Source organism: Tauraco erythrolophus, chromosome 7 (assembly GCF_009769465.1).
Source record: "Tauraco erythrolophus isolate bTauEry1 chromosome 7, bTauEry1.pri, whole genome shotgun sequence".
NCBI classification, from domain to species: domain Eukaryota; kingdom Metazoa; phylum Chordata; class Aves; order Musophagiformes; family Musophagidae; genus Tauraco; species Tauraco erythrolophus.
Genome location: NC_141471.1, coordinates 23,973,591 through 23,996,261, shown reverse-complemented (window position 1 = coordinate 23,996,261; position 22,671 = coordinate 23,973,591). Strand labels below are relative to the sequence as shown.

The 22,671-nt window shown below is 41.7% G+C and overlaps 1 protein-coding gene across 2 annotated transcripts in view; it reads right to left on the bottom strand.

Annotated features, from left to right (window-relative positions):
* Positions 1 to 18,622: 18,622 nt before the first annotated feature.
* Positions 18,623 to 22,671, bottom strand: part of ITGA8 (integrin subunit alpha 8) — a 111,320-nt gene continuing 107,271 nt past the window's right edge. For both annotated transcript variants that reach the window (XM_086614525.1, XM_086614524.1), the window contains exons 30-31: positions 19,982 to 20,104; positions 18,623 to 18,709 (exon numbers count right to left, since the gene is read on the bottom strand). In XM_086614525.1, the coding sequence (XP_086470651.1) occupies positions 18,623 to 18,709; positions 19,982 to 20,104 (210 nt within the window). The remainder of the gene's footprint in view (positions 18,710 to 19,981; positions 20,105 to 22,671) is intronic.

Genomic DNA, 22,671 nt, shown 5'->3' with positions numbered 1-22,671 from the left:
TGGAGCTGCTACAGCTGCCCCAGGGCAGTGGTGCAGTTGACACCCAGCTCCTCCAGTCTGTCCCTTGCCAGGACAAATCTCAGTAGCAAACTAATTGGAAATGTCAGGATCAAGTATCAGAGAATTTGTGAAAAGGGTGAAGGCTCATGCTAATCAGACTATCTGTTGCAGATAGTTTGTCCACCTTTAGCTTTATGAACAGTACGTAGTCTGCTTCCTACCTCTGCGGTGAGGGCGTGAGAGGCAGTGTGTACAAACACAACTGGAAAAGCTTCTGATACATAGTGCCTTTTAATCCAGTATGTCCTAGAGAGGGAAAAAATGAACATTAGCAAACAATTCTGGCTTTCCCCTAACCTTTGCAATGAAATCATCCTCCAATTTATGGTTTGATTTTTTAAAATGACTTTTTATTGGATGAACAAGCTCATGTGTGCATAAAAGAGTTCATCAGTCAAGAACATATATACACAACTCCTAAAGGCTAGGAAGACTAGGTTCCTTTTTTTTTTCCCCCACAAAAAAAAGAGAGAATCATGAAGAATGTCTTGAGTGTAAGTTGGAATCCAGACAAAAGCAAACAAAATCTGCCCTTTTTGTGTTTTATAGCACTCTACTATCTTTTTAAAGTTATGTTGTCTGTGTCAGCACTCAGCAGATTTAAGGTGAGATAAAGTGTCCGTTCTTTTCTTTTTACTCCTCTTTTTCCACCATAGCATCTGGGATCTTAAAACAAAAAAAAACCCTTGTGATTTATCAGCTCTAATTGTCTCACAGTGGGTTTCAGAGAGGAGATCATTAGCACACCCTGACATAATGCAGAGCTCCAGTGATGACATGTCAGCAGGAGGAGTGTATTTCTCTTTTGCCTCCTCCCTCTTTCTTATTCCTTATCTAATCTCATTCCCCTCAACACATTTGTCATTTATATCGGTGTGATGTTTGTTAGTGGGAGTGAGGGGGAAGGAGCAGCTCTTGCAGCGTGGCAGGGCTGTGCTGCTGGCGGCGGTGAGCACCACTGGGCTGATGTTTCAGCTGCCAGGGCAGACAGATCTCAGAGGCGGGGTGGCCCACGCACCCCTGTGCACTTTGAAGCCAGCTCATTTACTGTGAGGTGTCCTCTGCTGCGCATGGCCCAGGCATATCAGCACACAGAGTAGCATGGATCCCGGATATTAGTAGGATTAGCAGGAGTTAGTAGGACTGCCTTGGATACACAGGCAGCCAAGCGACTGTGTTTGTGTGTCGCACTTGAGAAAACCATCCCATCAACATCACCTGAGTAAAACATCTCAACTGCTGTCCTGGCTTCATGCCCCATTGATGAGGCCCTTTCCATGAGGCTGTTCATTTGCAGGCCACCTGGCTGAAAAAGGCTCACAAACAACTCAGCTTCTGCAGTGCACTTGTTTAAGCAAAGTATTGTTTATGAAGATTTTCCTTTAAAAAATAAATGACCTCTGGCCTGAGGGAAAGCAATAAATGCTCTAAATTATGTTCTCGACCTAGAATTAATCTGGATGACTGGACAAGGGAGTAAAGAAGGGATGAAACAAGAGCTTCCACTTACAAAGAAGTAAGCTCCAGCTGCCTGGCAACCTGTGTTGGGGAGCACAGAACCTAGGGCACCTCTGAGTCTGAAAAGGTAAAGAGTAAAAACTGCAATTATAAATAGAATTTTAAAACATTTTCTTTAAGAAAAAACCCTAAGGAACAGAAAAGCCGAGAAAGATCCCAGATAGCCATCTTGACAAGAAACATTTCCCAAAGAAAAAACAATGGAAGCCCTGCCAAATCAGGATCCTTAGTGCATGGTTATATATAATGTCCTTCTCCTTTTCCTCTCCCTATATTGCATGCAAGATTTATTTTTTTCTTGTCATGGCAAATGATTCCATGGCTGCTTTCTATTTTAGGAGTAAAGGCCAAACTGTTTAAGTATGATTGCACCCATTTTAAGTCTCAGTGTATCTGCATACATAGTTATAACTCTTAACACATTTGCAACAGAAATGTCATACAGAGGCATCGTATCTCCTGCTGTATTTTGTGTGTTTCTAACATGAGTAAGCCAAAAATGAGGCAAGCTAGAATGCTCGTCAACTTCCAGCTTCCAATTTCCCTTTCCTCATTCATTAAGAAAGCCGTGGAAGACTTTGAGAAGAGCTGAGGAGCTCACATCTGCTACTCTCCCACCCCAGCCAAGATATCCACAAAGACGCAATCCCCCTCCTCCTTCCCACTCCCCATCACTCTCCATCTGTAGAGAAGAAGGGAGGTTTTGGTAGCAGCTTTGACTTTGTGATGGCAAAGGGATGTGATTCAGGCTTCAGTGCTCCTGAGTCGTTTATACCTGAGCATTACTATTAAAATTAGTGCCTTCAAACAGGAATTCTCTTCTACAATTGACTAAGTCCAGAATTAACTTTTTGTGGACCAGATGCTCACATGCTTTTCCTGCTCTATCTGCACAGCACACCACTTCCCTGAATTATGCTCCTCAGTATGCACTCAGCATTGGTTTCAGAACAATGCATTTCCCATCTCAACACATTTCTTTAAATCAGAAAAGACACCGACAAACCCAGGACCCAGATATGACCAATTTGGGCACAGGAATCTTCTTCCAGAGAAGGAAAGAGGGTTGTCTTTGTTATGGGGAGTGACTAAAACCACCACTGGTAGTTGTATGTATTTTCTTAGTGTGGGTAGAACATTAATGATTTGTCCCTTCCTTGCTGGATGTCACCTCAGTAGGTCAAGAAAAGATCCTACATTAACTGTTAGGGTTAAATTAGTCCCTCAACAGGAGGTTACCATGAAATATTTCCATCTGGAAAGTCCTGCAGTTTCCTGAGAAACCCTGTGTTCTGCATGGCTAATGGCTCTGGCTTCTAAGCTTGCTGCTGAAGAGCTCATTAGTGTGTTAATAGCACAGTGGAGGTAACAGATTTTTTTGCCAGTCAAGCTGCATTGATGGGAAATCTGTTCCTGTCTACCTATATCTTAAAAAGGAGACTATAAATTTACTTGATAAAAAGCTGCAACACTGACAGAAGACAGACTTCTTTAAACCATTTGATATTGTAGGATACTTTGATTGCAAAGTAGCTTCACTCAGAATCAGCATGGCCCTCATTGAGTGGATTACCAACTAAATAGACAATGTGTGCCAAAGTATAATTTGGAAGCAGGAGAACATTGGCAATGGAGTGTCATCACTGAGCAGGTGTATTTCTAGGAAGAATCCATTTTTGCTCCATTGTTATTTAATGTTTTTATCAATAATCTCATATGAAACATAAGCATTACTATAATATTAACATATATAAAACATTGATATTGATATAACATACTGATAAAAACTCCCCATCCAAAGGACAAGTGTAAGAAGACGTAGAAATTGTGTGCTGAAGTTAAACAAATTTGGACTGCAAATGAGACACGGACTTCCAGCAGTGAGGACAGCTACATAGCTGGAAAATCACCTAATAAGAATATGTCAGATGAATTTAACATATTGTGTAATTAATTTCTGCGTAATTGGATGTTCAGGAGATGGAGATAAGCACTGGAGATAAGCACTCAAGCATGAAGAACGGCAAAATCTGGGGCACAGCACAGTCTTTAGTTTCATGATGATGAACTGTTAGGCTAGTGTTTTCATAGCTGTCATGTTGGGACCAGTGGATCTGTTTCAAGAGTGTCCAAGGAGCTCTCCATGTCTCTACCCTAGTTTTTCCACAGTGTTTTCCACCATTTTTAAACACAATTGCTCCTCCACATCCATTCTGGTGACAAAAATAGCTACCAGGAATAGTTACTGGAGCTGGTGCAGGAACAAGTCAAGCACACATGGGAATGTTTGAAAAGCCATTTGCTAGATGCACTGCAGATGTTGCTCATTTGGAATACTGGTAGCTGTTCTGCTCACAATTATTTCCAAAAATACACTAAACACTGACGTGAATAGCAAATTCTTTTCTTAATCAATACTTTCACTTTGGAATGGTTTTGTTCTATGTTAGACAATTTAGAAAGGAAAGAAAAAGTGACTGCAAATAGAAGCTAGAATATCTCAGACAAAAAAAAAGATCCACAATGGAGAAGGGTGGTTTCCGTTTCCCACTGAATGGCAATTTTAAAAAAAAGTAGAGTTCAATATTTCTTCACAGAGCCTTGTCTTGAGTGTGGCATGCTTGTGGGAAAAGTAAAACAAGAACAGTATGCAACATATTGTATATTACAAATACTCCTGGCATTACAAATGGAAAAAAATTAAAATCTATCACTGTAGATGGTATTGCCTCATAGATTTTTTCTCTTCTATGACTTTCATTATTTTAAAACTAGTTTGTTGATAAACTAACAAACTTATAAACTGTGTGCAAAAAATTCAGAGATAATGGTTTTACAGATATCACATTAATTTAAAATAACTTTGTGACTTTTGCTTAAATAAATATTAAGGGCTCCAAACACTGACCCTTCTTTTCAGAAACTGAGTTGTTTTTAAGCAGTTAAGCATCTGGGCATTTTTCTTCTTTTTAAAGAGGGATTTAAAAATAAAACCAGATGCAGATAAACACTTGAATTTCAGGATCAGAAATCAAGCTTTTGTTTAAAACATTTAATGACAAACTACATCAGCTTGAGAAGTGAGTGCTTTTGAACTGCAAATCATTCACCTTCATGATACAAAAAATCACCCCAACCCTTGAGAATTGTGGTCAGGCAGATATCCTAGACATGCAAGAGATGCAGACTGGATCCTCTGTATGTATATTTCCCCAGCCTTCACATCAGTAATTTACACCAAAGAAAAGTATTTTCATTTCCTGTCACTTCAGCCCATATGCTCCTCAAAATTCAGAGTTGAGCCTGAAAGTGGAAGGTGTCACCTTCCAACATAATATCTGTAAGAGGCGAATGAAGCTGTGATGCTGGGGCAGACTTGATACTGCAGATCTCCAAGTCACCATCAAAACAAAGGGCCTTTTTCTCTGCCAAACACTCCTGACGCCAGCTGACTTCAGTGGGGTCTGCAAGCACTCAGCTTGTCAGAAATACATACCAAAGTATCAGAATTAGCCAATTATAAAATCTGCTGCTACTGTTATGGCTGTGCCTTCTTGTAATTAGCTTCAAGACAGGTAAAGTTTCTGAAGCTGAGATGTGCCTGATGATGTGCTGGGTGGGTAGCACCGATGTAAATCACCACCCTGCTCTCAGCAGGGATGCTGCTGCAGTCCCTCACTGGAATTTGCACTGTGGCTGTGCTCTGTGGACAGCAGCAGTGTGTATCTGTACTTCCCAAGATGAGAAAAATGGCTGCGTGGAAGAAACTTCCGCATTACAGACATTCCAGTTGTTCCTTTGAGCCACAGCCATAACTCTCTCCAGATGTAACCCTTCACTTCTCCCTCTTTATTTTCCTTGTAAGGAAGAAAAACATGGAAAAGATTTTTGGTGGGTGTAAACCAAACTGAGAAGTACTGAATGTAAAGAATGAAGAAGGCTTTATACAACATCTGACTACAGCCAGTGAGCCGAGTCACACACACAAAACCATGGAAGTGCTAAATCCCATCAGGTGCCTCTGTCTAGGTGAAATTCATCTTCTTGCCTAACACTGCATGGGAGAGGAGTATGTGTGTGCTGGTGTGTACACAGGAAGGGAAATCTTTGCCTCAATTTATGGCTTGAGCAAGGAGCTCTGTGGCCTCTGTACCTTCTGCTACAAACTCTGGGCCAGATCGAAGTCTGAAGATGTTGCACACATCCTGCCTGGGAGGTTTTGATCACAGCAAACATGTAAGTACAAGGCTGTGGCAGCTCCACAGCTCTCATCTTTCTCTGTAGATGCTGTCTGGAGCAGGAAGAAGGTACATAGTGAAAGCACTCCATTTTCACACTTCTTAAGTGTTCTTCTGGTGGATGTATGGTGATCATTTTGGATTTCAGTTTAAGTTTTAGGCATAGGCACATGGTCTTCCAGTCTTTGTGTGAAGAAGAATACTTCCCACTTTTCATGGCTGGAGGGTCACTGCAGCTAAACATCTGCCAAGGTCTGACAAAACAGTAAAACATCTTTAGTTCACCAGCCTTGGAGCCCTATCTGACACTATGACTAAGGGCAATGGTGAGGGGACCACAATCAGGTGTGCTATTTTGGCATTCCAGTGAGTAACAGCATCATCGTAAAAGCTGAAGTGTTGACTGAGATATGCTGTCTTTTAACCGAAATCACCAGCCTCTGCTCTCCACCCAGAGGAGCTGTGGATGGACCTGCTCAAGTGCTCTCACAGCTGCGCCATTCACCAGAGAACAAACTGAGCAGAGAGGTGTTGCAAGAAGGAAGTGTAGTCCCCAGAAGAACTTTGGGGTTTTTTTTGACTTTAGTCTACTGTGTGAAGAAAGCAGTCTCAAAATCAGACAGTGTTTTACCACGCCATTGTATTGACCCTGCTGATGCATTGTTGTGCTGTGTGCCCCCACTAATGAAAGAAAAACTGTGGGTTTATTTTCTCTGAACAGGATAAAGTACAGCTTGTCAAGGGACCTTCAGGCAGGTATTTAGTTTTTTCCTCAGGTTGCAGGTAAGTTGAGTCTATCATATTTGTAAATTTAAAAACAAACTCCATGGAAATGACATAGCCGAACGAAGTAATTTCTCCTACCATCAACATCGGGCATCTCCTCAATGTTGCCAAATGTGGCATCATATCATTCACTTTTTCTTCACTAGAAGATCTCCTAAGGCTGTCAGTTTGCAGAGTGAGCCTGAAACCCAGAGATGACCTCTGCCCTCAGGCTGCTGCTCCTTCATCCTTCTGGTAAAATGAGCACTGAAAGGAAGCTTTAGAAGATGTGGACATACTAACTTTAATTCTCTTTTCCAGGAATAGTTACCAGTAGGACAATAGCATAAGAACAGAAAACATTTAAAATCTTTACGAATCAGTGACACCAAACTTCATTTCTGAGAAGGCCCAGGAATATAAGTAAGGACATGGGAGCAAGTGAAGGCCTTCTGCTGAGGCATGATGGGCACTTGAATCGCTACCACAGATCATCTCACTGTGGTGCCTGCCATTTTGGTAGGTGTGAGATACAGTAGTTCTCTTCCAAGGACAGTCTGAAATACTGACTCAATAATTCACGTTTGAAAGAAAAATCTGCATACACAGATGCAATAGGTAGGGATTATTCCATATTTGATGTCAACACATAGATATCCTACAGAGTATTGTTTTTCTTTCTTCCCCCCCCCCTCCCCCCCTTCTCTTTTTCTTTGGTCTGGTTTATGTTTAGATTCTTATTAAAAACACGTGGAAGTATCACAAACATGAATTTAGTTGCCAAAAGTTAGGTCCCTAGAACCACATGTAGGTATCTAGAACGGCTGATCTTCAGCGATGTGGGGCTCAGAGTGTGGCAGAGCAAGGTATTGGTTTAGGTGCCTACACAGAAATACACATGCTTGTTTTGTGCAATCAGATTGGAAAAATTTTGGCCAGCATGTTCAGGAAAGAAACATGAAAATTATGAACTTCTGATCAGCTCACAAGTTAAATGCTTAAATGTTTAGCAGAACATGGAAATGCTGTAAACTTTCCAAGACATTCACTGGGAATCTCAAACAAAATAGCTGGAATTCCAGGCTTCTTCAAGTTCATTTGTTATTGGCAAGAGACCACATTTAGACTGACTGTTAGCCAGCCTAAGGCGGATTTAAGAGAAATGTAGGAGTCTTAGTTCAACAGAGCAATTTGCACCACACTGGTTGGGGCTGCCAGCCCATGGAGGTGTCCAGCCTTAACAGTGCGTCTTCTGCTGCTGCTTTCTCTAGATGCTCACGCTTTACTGCACATACTTAGAAGCGTATCAGCATAAGCATTTCATTGCCAGATTTTTTGCAACTGGTGCAGAATAACTTAAAGTCTGTGGGAGGCCCAAAGCCACTGAGCCTGCTCAGACTGTGGCACACACTGACAGGCTCCAGCAAGGACCAAAGGAGAAAGGGACACTGTGTGTCTAACAGCCTCTTGGCTACCGTACTCAATCACAAAGCAGAGAAAGTGAATGCTAGACTTTATTCAACCTGCCAAGGTCTGAATAATCATTTATTTCTCAGAAGAAGAGTGTAACTGGGTGATGGACATGTCTGGGAAGACAGTGAGCTTCATCCCTCCCACGGCATTAGTGCCATTGGTGCAGAAAAGGATCCTGGACACCTGGGACCCAGAGGAGAGTGAGCATCCTTCTGGCACTCAGTGAGAGAGAGCCACCGTAGAGTGGATAAAATCCCATGCTTCGGGCCTGCTTGTGCATTTTATAACACAAAAGATGTAAACTGCTCACTCCTAGGAGCACAGACCACAACTTTCCAGTCCTAGAAGATCAGTCCAACCGGTTGCAGTCAGACCCTCCCATTCCCTCTCTCTGCAGCTTTACGGTCCCACTGCACCCTGGGCTGCTGTGATCTGCAGTCAGGGAGCGGAGCAGCAACGTGGGGCTGAGATGAGCTCCCGGGCACAGCCTCCGGCTGCTCGCCTCCCCCAGCTTGTGCACCAGTGCTCTTCTGAAGACGTGGCCTTGGGACAGCCCATCCCGATGGCACCCAGTGCCTCAGCCCTCAGCCAGGTGGGGAAAAAAGCCCAAGGTGGTGATTGCTGCTTCCTCCTTGGCACCCGCCTCGAGTGTTGGCAGATGGGCTCAAGGGAGTTGCTGGAGAGCAAACCCACAGCTGTGACTTCCACAGGCTGTATAAGGCATTGGAGTAACTAGGAGACATGCTCCGGATTGTCTTGACGGGCCAGATGACTGCTATTTAGGTATTAAGATGCCCAATTTAGGAATCCAGAATAGGAAGTCTGCTTATGGCCCTGGTGTGCTATGACCATTGCTTATTATGCTGTTTATAATCGTGTCATTGTTTCCGTATGGTTCCTGTTTTATTACATCCATCTGCTGCTCCATATTTTATATTTGAAGTGCAGGCTTTCTGTGCCACAGATTTGCTCTGTGCTTAGCACATAGTACAGGCATGCCAACACCCAAAATCTGCACTTCCCCCGCAGACCCTGGTGGAAGCACTTAACAGTTAAAGGAAACATTTAAGACAGTAGATAGTTCAGAAAAATGCTTCACTTCTACTCAGAGCACCAGCATTTGAGTTGTATGCCTGCTAGTGCCTGCTATCTCCGGTAGCAAAAATTTGAGACTTGGAGAGCAAATTAAGAGAATGATTCTCCTATCAGTCTTTTTAAGCTGTAGACATCATTGTCAGTATGCTGAGAAGAAGAGACAGTTTTAACGAAAGCTTTAGACATCATCTTTACATCTGTGACACAAGAGCCAGTCAAAGCAAGGAAACACAGCGTTAACACACCGGCTCCACCACCACCCTCTCCTACTCATGGTGGTTTCATAGCAGCTTTGGGTGCCAACATGAAGTGTTCCTGTTAGGTTTAACAAAAGACGGTGCCTGGGCCAAGATTTCAAGTGTTACATGTTTCTAACTGCTCAGCTTCAGGCAGGTGTGAGTTTTCAGAGAGCACCCAGGGATTCAATGTGCCAGTCACTTCACCTTCAACCACTACTTATTCGAGACAACATCCCAGCCTGGATGTTGCTCACGGACACGCATTTTCCTTCCTCAAAGTTCTCTTCGATGATCGGATTCGTGGTTGGTTTTGTATCTGTACTCCCATTCCAGGCTGTGCCTCCTGTCAGTTACGGAGACAAAAAAGGCCGCACTCTGGTGTGCAGTGGAGCAAAGGCAAGGCTCTACTTTTCCAACTTGTTGCTGAAAAGTTCCAGAGTAATTTATTGAGAAGCTCTAGAAATTACATGCAATTCCTAGATAATTCTATGTTCAAAAGAAAAGCAATCCTGATCCCTTTGGTGTCCATGTATCCAAAGTTGAAAAGAGAAGTATTTTATATTAATAGGTCTTCCCACCTGAATTGTTCTACACAACAGCCTGGAAAACTTATTTGTATGACATTTCAGTAGCTTTATATGGGACTGGATTGATGATAATGGAATAAGCAGACTTTTTCAGCAGACCTGAAATGAATAAATAGCTTAAATCACAGTACCCACAACTAGTTTCCTCGTCAGTTTGGTTTTACTTTATTTCACCAGTTATAACCGGTGCCCCTAATAGAGCAGGCGTAAGCAGCTCAAAAATAACTCTATATGGTTTCATGGGCCTGTGAGGAAAGAAAGGGAGCAGACACATTCTTCTCCAGTACAGGCACTTGAACTCGCAGTAACAGCTCCCAAGAGGCTGATGTTATCCAGCATTGAGACAGCATGGTAAGTTCGTTCAGCCTTAGAGAAATAGAAGAGACCTGGTTTCCACCTGAAGGGTTTATTATCTGCAAGATGTATCCAGTACTATTCTTTGGTGGCCCCGGTGCAGATGAGGACGCGAGGGATGAAGTGCTTTGCCCAAGATTACATGAAGTTTGTGGCCAAGCCAATGAACAGACAATGGTTGCCCAAATTCAGCCCAGCATCCAAGCACAAGGCCATTCCTTTCCTCCCATGTCCCTGATGTACGCTGGCTACAGCGGCCACCCCAGAGGAAGCTGTAGGGCCTGGGGTGGTAGTGGGGAAGCTCCAAGTGTACATATTACATGGACAGCTTTGGAGATTGGGTCTGCCTTAACAGCCAAGAGAAACAGGCGGAGCTCAGCTAGAGAAAGATCACTGGGAGAGGCTGTTTTGGGGGGTTGTCTGCAAGGAAAGGGCCAAGACATTTTTCTGGGACATGGGGGATGAGCCCAGAAAGAAAAACGGGGCAAGAGAAATTACATGGAGTAACAAGAGAAGACCAGAGAGATGGTTGATCATCGAGAAGTTGTACATGTGCGTAAAACAGCAGGATATAAGTGACTTGGAGGATGGTGTCCCTGATGTGTGCTTGGGTATCTGTAACGACATGGCCATTGCAAGCTACTCCTTATGCAACCACTAGCAGCCCTGTGAGAATCACACAGTTGCTGTATCCTCTCCAACAGGACTGAGCTCTGCCCAAGCCTCCCTGGGGAGGAGGTGGGGTGTAGCCACGGGGTCAGACCAGCCTTTGGGAGACCTGTGGTTCCCAGCTGGGGCCCTATCACATCACAGAGACAGGAAACAACTGGTGAAGTCAGGAGTGGGGGAGAGAACTGGGGAGCTGCTGCTGCTGCTGCTGTGATGTGAGGAGGCTGGAGTGATTTATGTCTGGAAGCACGGGGAGGAGTTGCAAGGTGGCCAGAGGGAGGGCAAGCCACTTGCCTGCAGGAAGGAGTGAGAGCACACAGACCAAGACAGAGGAAGAGAGTGCAGGGAGGAAACAGGGAGGCCAAGTACAAAGTCCCTCAGTCCTCTGGCAGCCAAGGAAGCCCCCTCCACACCAGTCCTGGGGCAATGTCATGCACTGGGGCTGATCTGCATCGCTCTGGGCACTGCTCCTCTTTAGCGGTGCTCACACCCCTCACTGCCACCTCCCCTTCTCCTATGACCTGCGTAGCAGAGCCCTTTGACGGGCAACTGAGGGAATGGTAGTTAAAAGCTTCACCAGCTCTTCTAGAGTGTGCTTGAGAACAGCAACTCACATTTCTTTCCTGCACTTCATTTCCACTCTCCAGAAAAAGCATTTCTGAGATAATAAAACCAGCTAAACATAATCTACATAAGATCAATTTATGCTCGACACAGCAGGGATGACACTGAAGAGTCCACAACACGTTTTGCAGAAAATTTGCTCTTAAAGACATTGCTGTGAGTCAATGTATTGGAAATCGAACGGCTTCACACAGATGTTGTTTGCTTAAAATGGCTGGAGGGTCAAGTTCAGGCTTACTTCGTTCTACTAAACTACAGAACAAAGACTTGGCTGGTTGCTTAGTGAAATAATGTGTAATAGATACCATAGGACTGACTTTTTGTGTATATATGGGCATTAAAAAAGTGGGGTGGAGACTAAACATCCCTTCCCCCCAAAATCAAGCAGAAAGTATTCTCATAAATCATATAGGAATTACTGAAAAGTTGCAGACATGTTCATGAGACAGAAGATACCCTCAGCTTTTTAAACAAGAAGCAGATGGAAAGGAGATGGCATTGAATCTCTGTGATCCAAACCAGTTGAGTGTGGAGGAGCCAATGGAGCATATGATAACATTAAACAAGCAGCAACTAACAGAGCAGAGCAAGATGCTCCAGAAATCTTCAAGGCAAAGGGGATATGGCCAAAGGACTGATAACTATTACAGTGTCAGGATTTTCCCCTCTTGTGAGAGCAACTGATTCTTCCAGAGCATGGAGCATTCCTAGTCAGACACAGCTGCTGTTGGAGCCACCCAAACAAGGGAAGAACATGGTTCTTCCCCTTCGCTCTGTGTTCCTGCCTCATCTATCTGTCAGCAAGTATCTTGTTACATTAAAAACAAATATCACTGTTAGTAATGTCTAAGTGCTTTAGTAGTACCGTAATATATTAAATGTAGAATTAAAGAAATAGTAAACTTGTAAAATAGCAAACAAAACATTCACTAAAGCTGAACTTAAAAATTAAATAGGATCACTGTCATCTCCACTACAGCAATTAATTTTTCAATTCCATTGCAGATTTAGTGGTGCCTTTTTCATCCGTTAGCAAGGAATTACTTTGGTTCAACTACTTAAAACTGTATACAAGGACTGAAGCTATCCATGTACATAGAGAAGCTTTTTAATGTATGTAACAACACTTGATAAATAAAATAGTAATAAAAAACCCCCACTTAAAAACCACTTTGCTCCTGAGGTCTCATGGGTAAGCTAGGCATAGATAGAAAGTTTCCACAAAAGATTTAGTTTTTACTGGTTTGAAAACAATGTCTTTCTACTACCTTTGGATAGCACAGTCTGTACTACTCCAGTGAAAGATGTCGTACAGCTTCAGCAAATACTGAAACAGTCACTTTGAAACAGCAGCGGAGCCAGAAGCTTATAGCAGACATTGGAACAAATTCAAGTCTCATGTCTTTGCCACCTCCTTCCTTCTCTCAAAGTCAATGAAGTGAATACAGCCCTTCATGTAAGAACGAGAGGGATTCACAGATAACTCAATAGTCCTGTCACAGCTGCAGAGATATTTTTTCCTTTCATTATCTAATTACTAGAGAAATGGTCTTCCTCGAACTTTGTATGAGCAATGAATCATTGTGGAAAAAAAACCCATCACTGTAGTAGATGATTAGTCTCGTTATCTTCTAAGGTCACGACTTCTCCTCATCTGCTGCAGCTGAGCCTTACTTCCAATCCATCCATTTTACTAATCAACCTTCTTGTCATTCCTGATCTAATCTGTGGTAACATCTATGTGCTTAAAGATTTGATTTCACCTCTAGAACCTCCTGGCCCTACCTTTTAAATCATTTATGGTTAATATAGTATCCTGTAGCCTCCTTAATTGCTTCATAATAAGCCTCCTGGACCCAGCCACCTTGCGTTTATACTTGTACCTCTTACGCCTGAAGGACTGGGCTTCTGCAGTGTCATGTTCTCCTCTAGAAAAACAAATCTTTCCTGATTTTAGGCACTGAGAAAATTCAGTCTTTGTCCTTCTCCACAGGGAAGGTTTTTTCTGGTGTACTGAGTCAAATTGTGAATGTCTCACCCCACCACCCAGTTTAATGGTGGCTTTTACCCATGCTCTGCCTGTTCTCATATACTGGGCATATAACAGGGGATGATAGACTGTTGGATCTTTAAAAATAAAATCTGATTTTCACGTTAGTTGGCATGGGACTGTTTGTTGTAACAAAGCCTAACACCCTTGGAAGTCTCAGCAGACACGTGAGATATCTCCTGATGCCTCTTCTGTGCCTAAGAATGCAAAAGATAAGTCCAGATCTAAGCCTGGGTCTCCTGTGAGACTTTACTGTCAGTTTAAATGTATTTTCTTTTTCAGCTTTTTCTAAGATGACCCAACTTTTCCTAAATGTTATTAAAATACTAAAAAACAACAAAAATATCGGTAGGTCTATTTGAAGAACCAAAAGCTATCATATATACTTCAAAATGCAAAATTTCTACAAAAGATATGAGATTCATGGAAACTTTTTGCAACTTCGGAGATTATCTTCTGGTACTGCTGGTCTAATGTGATAAATAGGCAGATTGCTTTTGCTTTTTACTTCTCTTGTGAGGTATAAAAGGTGCCCTTCCCTCCCCAGCTTTGCTGTAAGGATTGCTTGGTACTTGGTCTTTACAGTGATGACAAAAGAGGGCACGCCCTGGCCCTCCTTGACAGGAGAAATGGGGAAGCTAAGGTTGACGTTTCGATAATATGCCTGCATATGAATTTGGGCAAACTGGCGAAATATAAGCTAGCCTCTGCAATGTACTGACCATTTCACATAGCATCCTGAACTCTGCTCTGCTGCTGCTATCCTGAGCTTGCTTCTGGAAAAGCAATACTGCCTGACGCAGTCCGGTTTTGGGCAGTTGCTGAAGTCCGCTTTACAAACCATTACTGAAACAAAGAACAACACAAAACCAAATGAAATGTGGTGCATCAGTTAAGTAGATGCAACATAATGAAAACAAATGAAACCATCTGAAAAGCAAGTGGAAAAATTACTTCCATTCTTCTTTTCTAAAAGTCACTGTGTACAGTAGGGTAGCATCTTGAATAGTTAAGTGCCCCTCAAATACAACATACAGGCAAAACAAGAACAGTCCTTCCATATTAAAAGCATTCCTGCTGTGTCACATCATGGTGCCTGCATAAGCTAAATTTGAGACTTTTTATTGTGAAGAGGCACTACCATTACACTACATTGTAATATGGATCTTTGCCAAAAATCATAAATAAAACACTCACTCATAAACAATTCCTAAAGGCAGTGTGTCAGATGGTATTTCATTAAAAAATGTAGCGTAATACCATAGGCCATGGCCACTTGGGACTTTGTCTCCCCTGCATCTCTAGGTGTTTTGTCAGTTCCCAAAAGGTTTTTTAGTTAATGTATGCCATACCTACTAGAAGATCCTTCTTGCTAATGGTTGAAAAAATCGCAGCTAAAAGGGAGAGAAAATCAGTGCTGTTTTTAAGAGATGTCTAATGTAGGAAACCTGTAAAAGCTGTCGGGGCAAAAAAGTGGGAAAATACAGGAAAAATTGTAAATGAGTTACAGAATGGTGACAAGAGAAAATTCTTGTTAACAAGCTGGTGGTTAAATGAAAATTCTATTTGCTAACTACCTTTAAAGACTAAATCCGTAAGTGACAAAATATTCAAATGTACTGATCCCAGTTATGTAAATTCTGAAATTTTCATAAAACAGAAAATGTCACTTGACACTTGATACTCTTTAAAATTCTGTTGTATGGATGAAATAACCGGATGGTCTTTCTCAAACTTGTCAAGAAGCATGTGAAATAAAAGATGAATGTCTCTCTGTTTACTAGACTGCTGTGGTGGTCATAGCAATAAACAGTTTTAAAAGATTTTAATTTATAAAGTAACCTCCTGTTTTTTCTGTTCTCCTAACTGCTCCTGTAGTCTCAGCAATTAGCAGCTCACACATATATTTGGAAGTGTAAGGCTCAATTACTTTTGCAGAAAGCTGCATTTAGTAACTCATTATAAGGTTGACATCAGTGAAACAAAAGTTCAGTCATGTAGGGCTGTGGCAAAGGTTATCACGCAGCACATTACTAATATACTGGGGGGAGAGATTATGTCAACTGCCTGGTAGTGTCCACATCCAGGATGCAATCTCTCCAGGGAATAAACACTCTTGGCAAGCACTGAAGCCCAGAAATCTCCTTTGCAAAGCTGTTTGCAATTTGCAGCCAAAGCTATCCACAAACGCTGGGACCCAAGACTACAGTCCTTGACAGCACACGGCTCCAGACATTTCCACGGGGGAAGTTTAATCTACAAGGATGTAGAAATATAAAACAAAGTATTGCTCAAAGTAACTGTTTGTCAGATCATGTGCCTCTAATTTGGTTTCCAGTGACATTACACAGCTGCAGCCAATGGATCCCAGCCAGGTCCAGCAGTCACTGAGGTTCTTTTTGGTTTAAATTTAGTATCTGAACATGTTTTGCCCATCATTAAAATGGAGAGTAATCACTCAAAAGTGAACCATAGATGTTACAACTGCAAATAACTTATTAGGTCACCTGGTCTGTCCTCAGAGCAACACAGGACTGAAAACACACTGCAAAAAGTACTGAACAGAGTTGTGTTTGTTTTCATTTTTTTTCCTTTTTTTTTCTTTATTGTAATCATTAATCAGTATATTCAAAAATTTAAAAAACACCCACAAATGCCAGTGTAAACATGCTTCAGGTATATAAGTAATATATATTGCACATACAAAAGCCCTATGTTCAGTATCTCCTTATGGTGCTACTTCATCAGCGTAAGAGTTGTGCAGATGATATGACTGTAACGAGCTAGCTGATCTTATTTCAGAAGCTGCTACTCACAACAATTCAGTATTTACAAAATCTAGAAGCTCACTGTCTCTTTCGTGAGAGGATGATTTTGCCTGGAAGGTATGGGATACAGAGATGTGCAAATTCAGACAGGCTTGATTGTGGTGGTATTTATCAGCTGATCTCCCCAACCTACAAAGGGTCAGCTCCAACCCATTTGGGGGAAAGGGTCTGTTAACAGTTTTCTGGGAAGTGGTCAAGCGTCACCAAGAACCTCTGTTTTTCCGAGACATGAGTCTCTGTCTCTCATTAAATCTCATGGGCGCACTGCATCTGATAACCTAAAGACTCCATAAAGGTCTTCTTGCAAATTTGCCTTAAATATGAAGATGGAAAACATCTGTTCAGGTTTCCTAGCTCCTGCTTGGATTTCACAGGTCAGTCTGCAAGAAATGGTAAAACTGTAAAATCTCCTGTCAGACTGACAGAGGTGATGATGTCTCATGGCTAGTCTTGTCCCAAAGTCTTAGGAAGCAGAAGGGTAGTTATCCGAAAGCAGCCAAGTAGTGGCAGAATGGATGAAGCTGTTGGCTGATTAAGAAGCTGAGATGGACTGGAAATAAAAGGAGGTCAGGAGAAGGAAAGTGTGGTGTGTGTTTCAGAAAATGAACGATCCCTTCTGAAGTTTACACAATGTAGCTAATTTCACACTCACAGGCAGCGCTGGAAAACTCAAGTTTTCGGGCACGAATTTGCACAGATCAGAGCTTAGAGCCTCTGCTGAGATAAGGACCATTTGCTGAAAGAACAGAAAGAATGAAGTCTCTCTTCTTCAGAATCCTTGATTCAGAAAAAAAAAAAATCCTAAATGTGTGTTTTTACTCTTTATCTCAAAATAGCTTTCCTTCTTTTTTTCATGCCTGGCTGTTTGGCACTCTATTTTTCTGCATAAACACAAATCCTGCCCACCTTCCCTGCAAGACTTTGCTTAAGAGATAATGATATTCAGCCCTAAGCTTTGCTGAAATCAACACTTTAAATATCCTGACAGCTTGCAGACTGTAAAATAAATAAATAAAAAAAGGGGAAAGATTTCTTTAGGTGAACAGTGTTAGGGTCTATGAAACAAATTAAACAAAAGATACAATGGCAGTAGCCATTCCATTTTAAGAGTCCATTTCAACAAAGTAACAGGGCAATAGCAAAGCAAACTTAGCCTGGCCCAAAACCCCCAAGCCTTTTCAATATCACCAGTGTGGCTGTGATAATTTAAATCAGTGTTTCACAAATGACTTCATCCTGTGTCAGCTGTACAGGTGACACCATCAGCAATGCAAGGAGAAGGTGACTCATCCCCTGCTCTATACTCTGCATGGATTTAGATAGCTGGGTGTGACACTGCCAGCTCAGGATTGAAAGAGATAAAACATGTACTTGTTTATCATATGTCTTATCTTGTAAAATGTTGTGTACATCTTTTGCTTTGCAAAACACTTTGCAGCCAAGAACGATGCGTTCTGTGTGTATGGTGGGTTTACTTTTCTATTTACATGCAAGGTAAGTACATGATTTGTATTCTTTTACTTTCTTCTCTCAAAATCTAAGTTGATTATTTCAGATACTGATATCTTGACAAGGTGGAAAAATAAATAATTATGTCCCATCTATAAAGTTCTTCATAGACTACCTTTGTTTTTCAGAAGTACTTTCACAGTACTGGTATATTGCTTGTCTCCCTGAGCCATAATTCCGTAAAAGTTCTTATTCTTAGGGAGGTGTCAAAGGTATTCTGCATGATACAGTAGCATTCAGAAGTTTTGTCCTGGTCCACCTTCTAGACAATACAGCAATGCAGGTGTTCTCTCCTTGGGAGATTTGGGTTTGTTCTGGAAGCATTTCAGTATACCACACATGTTCAAAAGCATCTGCTGAAATGTAGACTGACTGGAATATGGGATGAACGTTCTGTTCAGTGATGAGTATATTTGTAAGGCCGTGATAAAGCTGCTTTCTTTGGCAAGGATGGCCATCATGTGGCATGTTCTCAGAACATTGCGTAGATCAGATTACACCACCACGTAACTTGCAGGTACAAAGGAAGACTGGTGGAAGGAATCCTTCATTTATTCCTCATTGTGTTTCTAGTCTCAGGCAGGATTCTGGCTTGAACTGTCACTCTCTTCCTCTATGCATCAGTAGTCTTGTTATTTGTCAGTTGTTCCCTGTCAGCCATGTCATCTTGAGGAGGTCTAGCTCTGTCAAAGAAGCCACACTGCAGGAAACAATCAACAGAAACAAAGGTGGTGTGGTAAGACAACCACAGGAAAACTCAGCTGCAGTTTGATTATTCACTCAGTCAACCTGAAAGGTTGGATACAACCTATAACAGGCTGATGGACTGCGAAGTCTTTTTTTTTTTTTTTTAATTTCTATTCATTCCCTATGAAAAATGAAAGTTTTTGGTGCAAGGCATTGAGTTCCAAAGCATAGCTTTAAAAGTTCAAATTATGTGAAAGAAGTCTTTGCAGGAGATGTAAAGTTGGCTTGAATGCTGATACTGACTGACTCTAATGAGAAAACTGCTAATTTCAGTTTAGCAAGACACTCATTCAGAAAAGATATGTAGATTGACAAATAGTAACAAAGGTGGAATATGTGTTGGGAAATGTGCACAGGTCAGTGTTGTGACCTAGACTAAAGATCACTAAAGATGAGATTCCTCTCACCTAGCTTTAACTACCTAAAAGTTACCCTTTTGGTTGAAAGGTTGAAAGTTATGTAGGCTTCGCAAGAGGACATAGGAGAGTACCTCCAAAAGGTAATTCCTCTCATCTTCCCATGTTTTAGATATAGCTTTTTGCTGTTGTTGTTGTTAACTGACTAGGTGAATCTGGAAAGTTAACACAGGCTGGACACCTAAGCCATAACCTTTAAGCAGCTAAAGGCAGATAAGTCATAGCCTAACTTCAGAAATTATTTTAACTTTTTTTTTTAATGGGAACTGAGAGGATGGTCGGAAGCTACATTGGCTTCCTGTAATATAGCACTTTCCAGTAACTTGTGAAGTGAGTGTAACAACCCATGCAGAAACTAGAAAACTTTAAAAACAGAAAATATGACATACTAACATAAAAGGAAATCTTCTAAAAATTAATTCTCAAAGCTGGGAATGTTGTTACATGCTGACAAAAACTGGAAATTCCTGAAGTATTCAGAGAAAACAAAGTTAGAGTCACTTCTTTTTGAACCTAAACATCCTGAAAAGGTAGATCATAGGTCTTGGGAAACAGAGTCAAACTCTGTGTACCCATATATAACCAGATTTTAATAATAAAGGAGGACTTTGAAAACAAGTTCCCTGCATGAAGGTCAGTGACACTAGCACTTCAGAAATGCCAAAACAAAAGACACGTGTATTGTTGCTTTTGCTCCAAACTGTTAAAGATCACGAAATCCCAGCCTTTCTTCTTCTTATCTATTAGTAGCTTCCGGTACCTTTCAGGATTTTTTTTAAGGCAATAGTAACAGTAATAATGCAACATACCTTCCATAAAGCTAGGGTCAACATAGCTAGTACCAGTAGTCCAAGAAGTATTGCTAGTATTATAACCCATAAAGGGATTACAAAAGAGACATTTGGAGTGGACCAAATGACGGATGTTCTGATCTGAAATGAAAAGAATACATCAAACGAACAAAAATTAAGCCAGTAATGCAAATCTGACAGTAGAATACAGAGGTTATAAGCATTCACTTCAATAGTATTTTGCAGATTAGAAATACACATTGCTTTGAATTCTCCCACGTTGGCTTCATTTACTGCAAGTTCCTTTGCACTTGTTCATGATTACTAGAAATGCGATTCGCACATATACAAAAGTCTTGTTGTATCAGACATATGAATCATTTTCACTTAATACAGAGAAGGAAAAAATACCCTTCTAAGCAGATGCTTCAGGAAGATTCAGGGAGCAAAGTTCTACTCATATGTATGCTAGTACAGCCTAGGCCAGTATAACTGACGTATGCTGAATTACTCTGAAACAATGGTTGACTTCACCCCGAACTCTTAATTCAAACCACAATAGATACCAGCTACGTTATTTTTATTTTAATTTCTGCTGACACACCATTATACGTTTTTTTCCTAGGACTTGCATTTCAGTTAAGCACTCCAAAAATGAAACTCAAGCAGAGTGCATTGTCTTTGTGATAAAGCCTAATGCACAGTATGATGTTACGCCTCTTAAAAGAAGCCAAGCATATGGACTATTGCCTAAACAGGAAATAAGCACGAAACACGCTCTCTCATTATCTGAGGCTCTAGAAAGCAGCAGTTGTGTATAACATGAGTTATCAAAGGTTTTAATTGACTTGGCAAACTTCTCTCTTTAGACCTTCATCTTGACAAAGAGTAATAATAACCCTTCTGTATTTCTCCTTCTGGGGCCATCTACATAAGTAACCACGTCCTCGTTCTCTCCTCCGTATCTTGTGCCAAATTTATTCTAAGCTTTCAGACTCTGCTTGGAAGGCTACTTGTCCCTGCTGCTCCCACATGGGAAGGAATGAGACTGAGCTTTCCTTAGCTCCTCAGCCACAAGTATATCCCTTCAGTTTTAGTTTATTTTGTCAAACTTTCCTCTTTATTGTTAGCCAAGGAAGTTATTTCTCTCTGAGGTTTTCTGTTGGATCTCTGTCATTTACTTGCAGTCTCCCTTAAACAGGATAAGTATGTGACAGACGGAAGTTATTCATGACAAGATCAAATTGGTTTGCAAAGCAAACTGATGACACAAACTCTCAAATCATCTTCCTCTTCAGTGCTCAAGGTATAGCTAGGAAATCTACCCTTAGTATGTTTCTTGGCTATTGCCCAGTCCCTCATCTGCATTCATTGCAAATTCTCTTTCTGCTTATTTTTTGCTATTAGCTCATTGGTTGCTGCACCTGAAATTTAGCACAATGCCAATTTGTTCATTCATGGAACATCATCCTAAGTTTGAAGACTGGACACAACTCTAGTCCAGTTCAAAACTAATTCCATTTCTGTGCCTCTCACTTTTCTCCTTGAAGATGGCAAATTTCAGTCTTCCTGCAGCACCTAACCCTTTCCTCTCTCACTCTTTCTCATGATCAGCAAACTTCCCTAGACTTTTCAGTCTGCAAGCAGCAGCAGATCTGTCTCCTGGCTACTGTCATGCTTAATTGGAAGACAATTTGGAATTGTCTTTCCACTTACTTTGTCCGTGTAGCCAACTGTCCTCCACCCTGACACAGCATTTAGAAAGATGGTAGTCTGGAGAGGTCTACTGATGCATATATATTTTATAGGATCTCTCACTGTTATGGGACACAGACCATAGTTGAAATTAGGGATAAACTTTCTATGTGGGATACCACTTCCTTTCTACCAAAGCTTACACTGAGGGTTACACAGAAAATTCCGAGACATTGTTCAGTCCTTCTGGGGTTAGCACTTTAACATTGACCTGTATCTTGAAGATTAAGTGCTTGCAGTGCTGACCATACCATCGTTGATCTGAAAAACACATTCAGCTAAAAACACTACAGGCCTGTCAGTTTGACCTCGGTGACGGGCAAAGTCATGGAACAGGTTATCTTGAGTGCTATTAATGAGCACATACAGGTTAACCGGGTGATCAGGCCCAGTCAACATGGGTTTATGAAAGGCAGGTCTTGCCAATCAAACCTGATCACCTTCTATGACAGGGTGACCCGCCTAGTTGACGAGGGAAGGGCTGTGGATGTAGTTTTCCTGGACCTCAGTAAAGCCTTTGATACAGTTTCTCATAGTGTTCTGGTTGAGAAACTGATAACTGCTGGCCTGGATAGGCACACCCTCCTTTGGGTTAAAAACTGGCTGGATGGCCGAGCCCAAAGAGTGGTGGTAAATGGGGCTAAATCCGGCTGGAGGCCGGTCACCAGTGGGGTTCCCCAGGGCTCAGTGCTGGGTCCAGTTCTGTTTAACATCTTTATCAATGACCTGGATGAGGGAATTGAATGTACCCTCAGTAAATTTGCGGACGACACCAAGCTGGGAGGCTGTGTCGATCTGCTCGAGGGTAGGGAGGCCCTTCAGAGGGACTTGAACAGACTGGATCGTTGGGCCGAGGCCAATGGCATGAGCTTTAATAAGGCCAAGTGCAGAGTCCTTCACTTGGGGTACAAAAACCCCAAGCATCGCTATAGGCTCAGGGAAGAGTGGCTGGA